Source organism: Notamacropus eugenii, chromosome 1 (genome assembly GCF_028372415.1).
Source record: "Notamacropus eugenii isolate mMacEug1 chromosome 1, mMacEug1.pri_v2, whole genome shotgun sequence".
In the NCBI taxonomy this organism is placed as follows: Eukaryota; Metazoa; Chordata; class Mammalia; order Diprotodontia; family Macropodidae; genus Notamacropus; species Notamacropus eugenii.
In genome coordinates, this window is record NC_092872.1 from 500,819,331 (window position 1) to 500,831,946 (window position 12,616).

Here is a 12,616-nt window from a genome sequence, read left to right on the forward strand (position 1 = left end):
AGGTTCTCCTCCCTATCCCTTCCATAATGCCTCCTGTGCCTTCAACTTTGTCTCCTTTCCCTCCCCAGAATCAGCTTCGAGGCCCACTGGGGTCTCGGGAACCAACAAGACAGAGACTAGATGAGCTGGAACGTCAGAGTGGAATTCTAGTGGAAGAAACTAACATGCTTCACAGCAAGGAAGGGTCCTCACCTGGAACTCCCACCCCCAAATATATCCTCCACCCGCCATTTTCTGCCTCCCAACCTTCCTCATCTTTTCACATTATGTGTTTTTTTTAGCTTTGTTCTGTTTTCAGCTCAGATCATAGTGTTTAGAGTCTTTTCCTGTCTTGTCATGGGCAATTCCTAAGTGCTTTTAGGGTTCCCCGAATTCCTTTTCTCTCACTTGGACCCTCAATTTCTTCTCCCTCACTTTTTAGAGCTTTAGAGTGACTGTGGTCTTGATCCTATAGGTGGCAGATGCTCGAGCCCAGGCAGGCCAACTACAGGAGAGCTCCGGGGACAACCTACAGCGAGCAGAGACCCTGCTACGGAGCATCCAGAATGTGGAACGTGCTCTAGGGGGTATGCCTGGAATGAAGGAAACAGGGACTTCTGGCCCATCCAGCCAGTGTCTTCCCAGTTCCCTAACAAGCCCTACCTAGTAACTCAAGTAAGAGAAAGAAGGCAAGATTATTCAAAAGGAGATGAGGTGAGGTGAGATGCTGGAGAGGAGATGGTGGAAGAAGGTTCTAAGGTCCTTTCACTGCAGGTCCGGTGTCATTTGGGTTACTACCTTTGGGGAGATGTTCTAGAGAGAACACATGTCCAGGTGTAGGCTGACAGAACACTCTCTGTGGATAAAGTTAGGACTGACCCCATGGGGATGCTAGTGGCCAGGGTCACTCACTCCTCTACCCCACTTTGTTTTTTCCTTAGAGCTGATATCGCAGATGGACAGACTCTCCCTGTCTAATACCAGTGCAGCCTCTGGTGAAGAGTTCCTTCAGACACTGGGGGAGGTGGAGCGGATGCTACAGGAGATGCGGGGCAGGAATTTCGGGGGGCCACGAGCCGTGGCTGAAGAGGAGCTGGGAGAGGCACAGAGATGTAAGTGGAGGCCTATCCCTGCTTGACCTCTCATGGCCTCAGCAGCCAATAGACAAGAAATTCTAAGCAAAGAAGTGTATTCTAGTCCTGTACTCATTGCTGGAGTAGGCAGGAAAATGAGAGGTCACAGTCTCTGCCTTTGGGGAGCTCATAGCCTGAGAAAACAAGACTCAGCTATGTGAATTTCGTGACAGGATAAGAATGCAGAGGGTGATGCTGGGAGAATCTCTCAAAATAGATTGACTTTATTGCTTTAAATTTTATTGATACTTTTTTTCACGCCAGTCATTTAACAATAATAATAATATTATATAACAATAATAATAGCTAGAATTTATATAGCACTTTAAGGCTAGTAAAGCATTTTATAAATATTCTCATTTGGTTTTCACAACAACCCTGGGAGGTAAGTACTATTATTATCCCCATTTTACAGATGAGGACACTTAGACAGGCAGAGGGTAAGTGACTTGTGCAGGGTCACATGGCTAGTAAGCGTCTGAGGCTGGATTTGAACTCAGATCTTCCTGACTCTGCATCCAACACTATCCGCTGTGCCACCTAGCAGTGTCAGTATACTTTCCTGTGTTCTATCCCCCCATTCACCCATCATTCAAAGAAAAACAGAAGAGCAAGACTGATTAACATGTATCTCAACATATGTAGCCATCCATATCTGTAGATCTCCTTCTACTGAGAGAAGTGTGTTGTACCAACCATTCTCTGGGACCAAGACCAGTTACTGCAGTTACTTGTTATTGCATTAAGCTGAATTCACCTGCTCTTGAGTGTTATTTTTCATTTGCATTAGTGGATAGTGTTCCTCTGGTTCTATTTTCTTACTCAGGATCAGTTTATATGAGTTTTTCCATGTTTCTTTGAATTCCTCCTGTTTATTTCTTTCTTGTAGTGCATTATATTCCATTGCAGCCATATACTAAAGTTCCTGCAAGCATTCCCCGGGCATGGGAGTCCAGCCAAAATATCTGAGTTCAAATCCTGACTTTGTAATTTTGTTATGTTGTGTGACCTTGGTAGGGCAGCTAGGTGGTGCAGTGGATAAAGCAGCAGTGCAGGAGTCAGGAGGACTTGAGTTCAAATCTCACCTCAGACACTTGTATTCACTAGCTGTGTGAGCTTGTGCAAGTCACTTAACCCTAATTGCCTCATCCTGGATCATCTCCAGTCATCCTGATGAATATCTGGTCACTGAATTCAGATGGCTCTGGAGAAGTGAGGCTGGTGACCTGCACAGCCCTCCCTCACTCAAAACAGTCAAGTGCAAGTCATGTCATTATTTCTCTGATGGCATGGTCTTCTTTGGCACCGAAGGACAAACACACACACAGTGACCTTGGTCAAATCACTTAACTTTATTGAGCTTTGGTATCTTCAGTTAATAAAATGAATAAGTTACTAGATCAGCAATATGTGAAGTGTGGTCCAGAGGACACTTGGGGGTCCCTGAGACACTCTTAGGGGATCTGCAAGACTCAGATGGACCATGAAAGCAAAACTGTTCTCATAACAAAACTAAGATGTTTTGCTTTCTTAATATGGTAAATGCTGATAAATGTAACCTACATTTTTAAAAGCTCTTTGGGGGTCCTGAAACAAAAAAGTTGGAGAACTCCTTAGACGAGATGATCTCTAAAAGTCCTTTCTGATGCTAAATCCTATAATCTTTTGGCCACAATGACCACTTCCTTTCCTCTTTCTCTGCCACTGATCTCTTTGTCCTGGGTCAGTACTAAACCGAGTGCAGAGTCAACTATCCAGCCGATGGGAAGAAAGCCAGACCTTGGCATCGAGTATCCGGGAACGGTTGGCTCAGCACAGCTCACAACTCATGGACCTACGAGATGCCTTGAATGAGGCTGTCAATAAAACTCGTCTCACTGAAGAGCTCAACAGTCGGAACCAAGAACACCTGGAAGAGAGGCTGGTGAGAACTCTGCAGCCCAGGACTATCTGCATGCACTCTTCTCCTTCCTCTTCACTCCAATGTTCCTGCCCAGGATAGCTGGGCTTTGGGACCGGTGCTCGTGAGTTCAGCCTCATCCCAGGATGTGATGTCCACTTCTCTCATACTAATCTGACAACTCTGTGCTCCCAAGGGAATTATGGGCTTCAGGAAGGGGAAGGGAAGGGACTGGGGACCCTTGATGAACTCAGTGACATCCACTCCTTCTGGCTTCAGCGAAAGAAACAGGAGTTGGAGAGGGAGAACGCGACACTGAGGGACACCCTTCGCATGGCCGAGGATGCCTTAGCTCAAGTCTCTGAACTTCTGCAGACTATGGACAGGGCCAAGGAGGTGAGAGACGGCAGGGTGAAGGATGGTGTACATCTAGATGGTGAATCATCTCCTGGTTAGGGCTAAAAAATGTTTGTTGAATTGAATTGGGCTGGATGAGACCTGGGAGATGAAGGAGGAGGAAAGGAAAGTGACTTGACCAAGAACACACATCCAATTAGTGACAAATCCAGGGCCAGAACCCAAGTCTCATGATTCTCAGTCCAAAGCAATTTCTGTTATATCAGATCTGCATTGCTCTCCTGCATATATATGTTCATTGAAAGAGATTAGTGTGGTTTGCTTTGAGCTGCAAGTGGGACTAGCACAGATTTTTTTGGTTCAGAATGGACTTGTGATTTTATTAGTGTAGTGAACTCATGGTGAGGAACTCCTTCTACCAAACTGATCAGCATCTGCTCAGCAGCTTAAATTCTTAGAAAACATTGCCTGTGTAAAGTGAAATCATTTGCCTAGGTCACACAGCAAGTGTATGTGAAAGGTGGGGCTTGAACCCTAAGCATTGTTGACTCGAGTCCAGCTTTATCCAGTATGTACCATTGTACTAGCACAAATATACAAAAAAATGTCCACCACCACCCCATTTCCATTTCACCTTGGAAGGAGGCCAGAAACTCAAATGGTCCTCAGCCCCTTTCAGAACCACTCATTGTGAAATGGCAAGCGAGCTCCACTCTTAGCAAAGATCCCTGCCTGAGTTATTACAAATAATCCTGAAAATAGTTAGCCTCCTAGTGGCAAATAATAAAACTGTTTCTGAAAATTTCTGTGCTATTTTGCCTTTGTAAACATTTGCATGTTGAGTTCAATGCAAAACACAGGCAACCTTCAACAAGCCACTTTAGTGAAAGGGAGAGGTTGGGCAAGGCAGGACAGATAATCCCCACACATGAAATCTGGGAGGCTAGTCTTGGACTGGGCTAGGTCTTTAAAGGGAAGCCTTGAACATGAACAAGCTTTGTCTTTCCCCAGGAGTACGAGCGTCTGGCTGCCAACTTGGATGGTGCCCGGACCCCACTGATAGAGAAGATGCAGAAATTTTCTCCTGCCAGCAGTAAGATTCCTATTGTAGAGCGGGCTGAAGAGCATGCCCGAGAGCTCGACCAGCTTGCATACAACCTCTCCAGGTGAGTCAGCTGATGACCCTGGCTGAACCCCTGAGGTAAGGAGACACTAGGGCTGTTAGACATGTGGCCTCTGCACTCAGAGGAGCTGATAATCTGGCTAGGGAAAGCACATAGACCTATGGATAAGATGGTATAGTGGAAAGTACACTAGGCTTCCCTGGGCATTCTGACGCCAGCTCATTTGGTCTTAAGAGCCATACGCTGAAGTCAATAGTATAACCACAAGAGAGGAAGGTGTATATAATAAGAAGTGTACTGGTGTTATCTTTGTTATTTTTATTATCTTTCCTCTCCACATTTCATAGCCAAGCTGCCCCCTATTTCTGTCAGCTCTGTCTCACTATGCTAGCCATTAGAGATGTAGATACAAAAATGAAATACATTCCATCAGGAGAGACAGCGTATATATAAACAAATACAAACAAAATTGAAGTTGGGAATATCTGGGTTTGCACCTCAGCTCTGCTACTTAATAGTAGTAACCTTGGGCAAGTGACTTTGCTCTCCTGGGCCTGGATTAGACAGTCTCAAAAGCCCCTGTCAGCTTTAAATTCCATGAATGTGAAGTTGGCAGTCCTAGTGGTATAGAACTAACTGTAGGTGACTTCCTGGAGGAAGTGGACATTGGGTTTGGCTTTGAAGGCAATGAGGGTTGGGGTCACCACTATGGGGGTCAGAGATTGGATCAGATTGGCTAGGCTGAAGTAGTTGGGGGTTAGGGAATCATAGTAGGAGGCAGTGTGAGTGGGGTTCTCATTGCAGAGCAGGTGAGGGGAGTGTTCTCCCATCTCTCTCCACCCTGAATCCTGACCTCCCATCTGCATCCCTGCTCCCAGTATCATTCGGGACACAAACCAGGATCGGTTCATTCAGCGAGCAATCGAAGCCTCTAATGCTTATGCTAGCATCATTCAGGCTGTGGGGAAGGCTGAGGAGGCTGCTGGCCAGGCCCTGCACAATGCAACCAACACCTGGGAGGTGAGTGACCTGGCAGGTCTCTCCCCACCAGCTCCTTTGGGCCTCCTGGACACCTCTTTCTGATTCAAGGGTTAACGACTGGCAAAAGTTGGGGAGAGAGAAAGGGTGATATAGCCTTTAGAGGTTATACTATTTCTTGCCTTCTATCTGGTCTATACCCCATCCCCAATGATCCTGGGCCCTGTTGGTAGGAATGAGTTTTTTATGTCCTTTGTATTCAGATGGTGATTCATGGAGGGCTGAGTGGCCGAGCCCGGCAGCTCCGGGAAAACAGCAGCCTCCTGGAAGAAGCTGTCCGAAGCCAACAGAGGAAATTGAGTGGAGGTGAGAGCTCAAGGCCAGCTTTGGGTGGGAAGGAACAGGCAGGGAAAGAGACCTTGGTCTGAATGTGGCTGACTTTGGGTAGTTACGTGCATGTCACATTTGTCTGTCTCCATCCTCTTTATAGACCTGGGGGTTGGAGGTGGAGACACATGCCTTATGGGCTGTTATCTCCTGGGTTAATCGTGTAGGGCAAGAATGGAATTGCCATTGTTCAAACCCAGGTAAAAAGAAGTTAGGTTTTAGAGGTGTTTTACAGTGTATTTGTGTGTGTGGGTGCGTATGTTCCCAAGTATGTCATTGCATATAGTCACCTGTGTCTGCATTGGTGTGTCCATGTTTTGAGGGAATCCCTGTATCATGATAAGCATGTGTCTCGGTCTTTCTGTGTCATCATCACTGGCAGCACAGTAACTAATATAAAGCACTTTTAAGTCTGCAAAACCCTTTGTATGTCATTGATCTCCTGTGAGCCTCATGGCACTCCAGTGAGGTAGGTGCTACAGGATAGATGTTATCTCATTTCACAGATTAGGAAAATGGGGCTGAAAGAGAGAATCACACAGCTAAAGAATTATCAGAGGCAGGATCTGACCCTAGATCTCTCCTGACTTCCAGCCCCACACTCTTCACTACATATGCTTTAAACAAGCTTATGTTTGTGTATGTAGCTGAGTATTTATTCCTCTATGTGTTTTTGTCTACATGTGAGTTCTTGCTTTGCTTTATGTATATCTGTGTCCATGTGTGTACTTATATGTTTCTTTGTCTGTATACTGCAAGCTCTTTAGAAGCAGGGACTATGTAATTCTTTGCATCCTTAGCACCTAGGACATTACCTAGCACATAATAAATTCACAATAAATTTGAATTGAATGAAATTGATTAAATTATGTGCGTGTTTGTGCAAGTGTGTGTGTGTGTGTGTGTGTGTGTGTGTGTGTGTGTGTGTGTGTGTGTGAGAGAGAGAGAGAGAGAGAGAGAGAGAGAGAGAGAGAGAGAGAGAACATGTGTGTCTGAGTCTCTTTGTTAATCTGTCTTGAAAGGTCCCTTCGCCTCCTTTTGGAATAGGATGCTGCCTTCAGTGGGGGTTGATTGAACTACATTTTGTACTGACAATGATCTCTTGGGCCTTTCCCTCCAGTCATTAGAGAAACCTTGCAAGCCTCTCGGACTCAACTGGAAGAAGCCAAAGCTAAGAAGGATCGGCTAGTGGCTCAGCTGAAGGGTGTGCAAAGCATGCTAGCCATGGACAGAGGTGTGTCTCGCCTAGGCTCCAAAGTGTCCCCCATCATTCCCTAGGTCCCTACATTCTCCCCACCCTTGAGGTCCCTACTCACATGTATTAAGGGGTTAGAGGAAAGAACAGTGACCGATACTCCCCATTTAAGAGTCTTCCTGGTATATTGATCTGGTGGTAATAGACTGGAAGGTGACTTGGCTTTATTTGCCTGGTTACCCCAGAATCCTGGTTCTCAAGTAAGTTTCATTGTGTAAGCAATTGTCATTGTGTAAGTGCTAGGCAGCAAGGTGTCACGGTAGATTCAAGAATACCTAAGTTCAAATCCTTCCTGTGACACTACTTATATAACCCTAGGCAAGTTATTTAACCTTGTTTTGCCTCAGTTTCCTCATTTATAAAATAAGGAGGTTGTACTTGAGTACTTCTAAGATCCCTGGCTCTAAATTTATGTTTTTATGATCTTATGACTTCCATGACCCCCACCCTCTGGCCACATCCCTCTCATTTCTTAGAAAATCTGTGTTGTTTCTTTAGTATAATAGAATATACTCCAGTGTATAGGGATTGATTCATGTGGTCTTTGATTTGCTGTCTCCACTCCTAGGAAGCTTGGTGAGCTCTGCAGCTTTGGTTTACCTACCTTTCTCCCTCCACCAAGGGACTTCTTTGGTATTATAATCACCTCATCTCCAATTTGAGAAAAATGATCCTTATCCTTTCAGAAGAGACTGTGGGTGGCCCCTTAGCATTAGCCAAGTCTCCATTTCAGGATGGTTTGGGAAAGGTTGGTCCTTGAGGTGTTGAGCTAGTATTTCTCCATCTTAGATGACACAAGTGAGAAGATCGCCCGGGCCAAGGCAGTGGCCACAGAAGCCAATGACACAGCCACACAGGTAGAGGCCACACTGAGGGACATGCAGAAGAATCTGGATCAATGGCAAGGACAATATGGCGACCTGAAGACCCAAGACCTGGCCCAGGCTATGGAAGATGCTGGGAAATCAGGTCAGGAGGCTGAGACGACTGGGAGTGGGAGACCTGTATTTTAATGCTGGATCTGCCTTTAGCTCATTATATGACTTTGAATAGGTTACTTAATGTGGACCTCAATTTCCTCATGTTTAAAGTGGAATCAATTAATAAGCATTTATTGAAGGTCTCTGATGTACCAAGCAATATGCTAGGTGCTGGGAGATTATATTCAATTGCAGAGACAACATATATACAAAATAAATAAAAATTAATTTGGAGGGAAGGCCCTGCCAGCTGGGAGTAGATCAGGAAAGGCCTCCCCTAAAAGGTAGGGCTTGGGCTGAACTTTGAAGAAAACTGGGAATTCAGAAAGGTAGAGGTGAGGAAGGAATATATTGGTATGGGTAATAGTCCCTGAGATTGGAGAACGAATTTTGCAAGTAAGCAACATCAAGAACTTAGACAATTGGACTAAATCTTAGAGTACACGAAGGTGAGTAACATTTGGAAGAGCAATAATTAGGGTGGATTTAGGGGAAAAGATAATCATTTCTGTTCTGGACATGTTGGATCTGAGATGTGTACAGGACATCCAGTTTGATGATAATATCACCTTGGGTGCTTATGCCACAGTGGGTCATGTCATCCCCTGTAGTCAGGTGGAGAAAGTGAGAGTCCACTGGTAGTCCACAGTTCCCTGTGCCTGGAGCTGGTGGGTGAGGGGCAGCTTCTCTTTCTTGTTCCCATTGGCCACAACTCTCTGAGATGTGGATTTTTTTCTATGGGTTCTCATCTCCCCTGCAGTATCCAGTCTAGAGAAGACCCTGCCTCAATTGTTGGCCACGCTAAGCCACCTAGAGAACAAAAGAGGCCAGAATGCCAGTCTGGCCCTCTCCAACAGCATCGTACGTGTACGAGAACTCATCACCCAGGCCCGGAGTGCTGCAAGCAAGGTATGTGCTCAGGGCAGGCTGGGAAGACAGGGCTGGGGTGAGAGCAAGGAGCAGGGACCTTGCTAAAAGAAGAACCAGGGAGGGGGCTAAGGAAGAAGAGGAGGAGTAGGAGAGGACAGGGGATGTGCGTGGAAGGGGGCAGCACAGACAGTATTGTGGAGAGAGGCCCGGACTTGGAGGCAAGAAGAGGAAAGTTTGTATCCTGCCTTACGTATTTACTAGCTGGATGCTCCAGAGCAATTCAGTGATTTCTGCCCCAGTTTCCTCATCTATAAAATGAGGATAATAACACCCATCTCACAAAGTTAGTGTGAGGATCAGGTAAGATCATATATTGAAAACCTTAAAGGGCTATATAAATATTATTTTATTGAAGAAACAGAGATTTCTGGAGGGTGGGAGAGGTTAGAAAGGCTCTAAGAGGGGTCTGAGAGATAGGGTCCCAGATGAAGTGCTGTCCCAGTGACTGCTCAAGCTCTGCCCACTTGATCTTATAATAGAAGGCAGAGGAGTTGGATCCTCTGTCTGTGTCCTTGGCGGGCTGGGGCCTGGGGTCAGTCTATGGTGGAGGAGAAAGGGCTGTGGAGGCTTGACCAACCTGGCTGAAGGCCCCCTACACACTTGTCTTTTTAGAGTTGCTCTGATTAGGGAGCTTCAACTGGAATGTTCAGGGCTGCCATTAGGGCAGCAGGCATAGGGCTGAATGGAACAGGGATGGGCCCCAGGGCAGGAAGTATCTCTTAGATTCATCTAAGCATCCCACCAAGGATGATGCCCTCTTTGCCACCAAATCACTTCCAAACTCCAGGGCCTAATGATGATTTGGTATTGTATACTCTTCCCCCAACCAGGTGAAAGTGCCCATGAAATTCAATGGCCGTTCAGGGGTGCAGCTGCGGGCCCCTCGGGACCTGCAGGATCTGGCTGCATACACAGCTCTCAAATTCTACATTCAGAGCTCAGAGCCACCTCAACAACAGGGCCAGGATGGCAGCAGCCAATTTGTCCTGTACATGGGCAGTCATGAGGTAGATGTTTTATGGGAGGGGAGGGAGCCAGCCACACATAGTCTGAATGTCCACGAGAAGGGACCCCTGGCACTCGTGTGCTGAAGCTCATTATCCCCATGTTGACCAAGAGCCACAAATTCATTTGGCTCAGGGGAGTGGGAGGGGAAAGGGGCAAGAGCCACCAGAAGAGAGAAGGAAGGTGACTCATGCCCCGGGTCGAATATCCTTCTTTGTTCTGACCTCCAGGCCTCTGGGGACTACATGGGGGTGATCCTGCATGAGCACAAGGTGCAGTGGGTTTACCGGCTTGGGGAGGCAGCCCACAGGACCCTGACCATCGATGAGGACATAGGGGAGCAGTTTGCCACTGTCAGCATTGACAGGTCTCTATCCTACCCCTGCCTTCTGGACACTCAGCCCTTTAGGCCTTCAGAGGGGAGGAAAGCAAGGGTTTCTCATCCTTAGAAAGCCCTCCGGAGGGCAAGCAGTGTGATGTAATGAAGACAGTACCTGACAGGAGATCTAACATTTAGCTCTTGCTACAGATCAGTCCCATTTGTATTATGTGACCTCACTTGCCCCAGCTGTGAAATGAATCAGTCTTCTGTAGGAAAGACATAGGAAGGAAAGGACAGGAAACAAAAAAGATGGGGAGAGAGGCAATGGTGAGGGACACCAGGGTCTGGGGCAGGGGAGCACAGACTGAGATATCTTTCAGGGCTCCCATTTTTCCTTCCTCTATTTTAGGATCCTTCAGTATGGTCACATGTCTGTCACAATGGAGAAGCAGACGGTGCATGAGACCAAGGGAGATAGTGTGTACCCTGGGGACCAGGGTCTACTCAACTTGAGATCCCAAGACTTTGTCTTCTATGTAGGAGGCTACCCTTCCAACTTTACGGTAAGCCCAGGAAAGGACCTCATGAGATGAGGAAAAGAGGGAGAGGAGGAAGGGGGAGATAAAAATCTCATTCTATGACCACTGATGGTCCTACAAATGAGCAAACACTTCTATTAGACTCAAAACAATCACAAACACAGGTTAATTTAGTGCAAGGCCCTGGGAATACAGACTTAAAAACTGATGATCTGTCCTTAATGAGCCTTTATTCTTCTAAAAGGAATATGACATATATACCGATAACAGAGGATGTGATGGGGGCAAGACAGAAAGCTGGAGAGAATCAGAGCAGGGGATAACATTTTTAGCTTGGTTAGTAGGGATAGGGAGGAAATCAGGGAAGAGAGGGGAGGCTGAGCTGGGCTTTTAAGTTAAAGGTTTCTGAGAGGCAGGAGGAGGAGGCCACCTTGTCCATCACACTGCCTCTTGGCAGACAGTCCTCAGAGAAGGAAGTTCTGATGCTCCCCCCATCACCTCTCCTCACAGCAGAAATCCCTTAGTCTCTTGGCATGTTACCTATACCCATCTACTACGTCTTTTTTTTCCTGTTCTGCCATAGGTTGGGAATGGAGCCCAATTGCCAAACCTTCCAATGTAACCAGGGCAACCTGGTCTTCCACTAACCCCTAGCCTCTGACTCTGCCTTGTGTCTCCTCAGCCTCCCAGGCCTCTGCGCTACCCTGGTTACCGGGGCTGCATAGAGCTGGACACCCTCAATGAGGAGGTTGTCAGTCTTTACAATTTCCAGAGGACCTTCCATCTGGACACAGCTTTGGACAAACCCTGTGCCAGGTGTGTGCCTTCCCCTCCCCCCACCCCCATCCCTCACCTCAGATCCCCTTATTTGATCCCTGGGAGGGTATAAGTCAGAGCTGGGAGCAGCTGGACCAGGAGGGAGGAGGGAGATCTCATGTTTGTCTTCTTGACTAGATCAAAGTCCACGGGGGACCCCTGGCTGACAGATGGTTCCTACCTGGATGGCACAGGCTTTGCACATATCAGCTTTGAGAGTCAGATGAGCAGCACCAAGCGCTTTGAGCAGGAGCTGAGACTGGTCTCCTATACTGGCATCATCTTCTTCCTTCAGTACCAGGTACAGTCATCATTCTCCCAACCTCTTCCTTGCTTCCAGGGCCATTGACCCTACTGGTCATCAATCTAGAGCTGGGAATCTATCAAATCCAACCTCTCCATTTTACATATGCAAAAATTGAGGCACAAAGAGGTTAAGCGAAGTGTGCAGTAGTATTTCATTATGTTCATATGCCACAACTTATTCAGCCATTCCCCAACTGATGGGGCATCTCCTTGATTTCCAATTCTTTGCCACCACAAAAAGAGCTGCTATAAATATTATTTATACCTGTGGGTCCTTTTCTCTTTTTTATGATCTTTTGGGATACAGACCTAGTAGTGGTGTTGCTGGATCAAAGGGGATGCACAGTTTGATTGCCCTTTGGGTGTCGTTGGTTAGGTATATTCTTAACCCTTTTCCATGCTGCACCCCCCACCTCAGATTTCATAGTGATCTACTATAGATCTATCATCTAGACTGATTGCTCCAATACTTTACATTTAATATTTTTATTTTCATTTTCAAAGTCTTTCTCTCCCTCTATCCCCTTCCCCACCCACTGAGAAGACAAGGAATATAATACCCATTATACATACGTTGTCACAGAGATTGCAGGCATGGAAGGTGG

The 12,616-nt window shown here is 46.5% G+C and overlaps 1 protein-coding gene across 1 annotated transcript in view; it reads left to right on the forward strand.

The window, feature by feature from the left end:
- The window catches only part of LAMA5 (laminin subunit alpha 5), a 122,740-nt gene that overhangs the window by 98,306 nt on the left and 11,818 nt on the right, over window positions 1–12,616 (forward strand). The window contains exons 50-65 of the mRNA XM_072633357.1: window positions 69–177; window positions 453–566; window positions 921–1,091; window positions 2,840–3,036; window positions 3,292–3,408; window positions 4,381–4,535; window positions 5,372–5,513; window positions 5,735–5,837; window positions 6,979–7,092; window positions 7,903–8,082; window positions 8,854–9,002; window positions 9,854–10,030; window positions 10,259–10,395; window positions 10,760–10,913; window positions 11,572–11,705; window positions 11,844–12,006. Coding sequence (XP_072489458.1) covers window positions 69–177; window positions 453–566; window positions 921–1,091; window positions 2,840–3,036; window positions 3,292–3,408; window positions 4,381–4,535; window positions 5,372–5,513; window positions 5,735–5,837; window positions 6,979–7,092; window positions 7,903–8,082; window positions 8,854–9,002; window positions 9,854–10,030; window positions 10,259–10,395; window positions 10,760–10,913; window positions 11,572–11,705; window positions 11,844–12,006 — 2,316 coding nt within the window. The remainder of the gene's footprint in view (window positions 1–68; window positions 178–452; window positions 567–920; window positions 1,092–2,839; window positions 3,037–3,291; window positions 3,409–4,380; window positions 4,536–5,371; window positions 5,514–5,734; window positions 5,838–6,978; window positions 7,093–7,902; window positions 8,083–8,853; window positions 9,003–9,853; window positions 10,031–10,258; window positions 10,396–10,759; window positions 10,914–11,571; window positions 11,706–11,843; window positions 12,007–12,616) is intronic.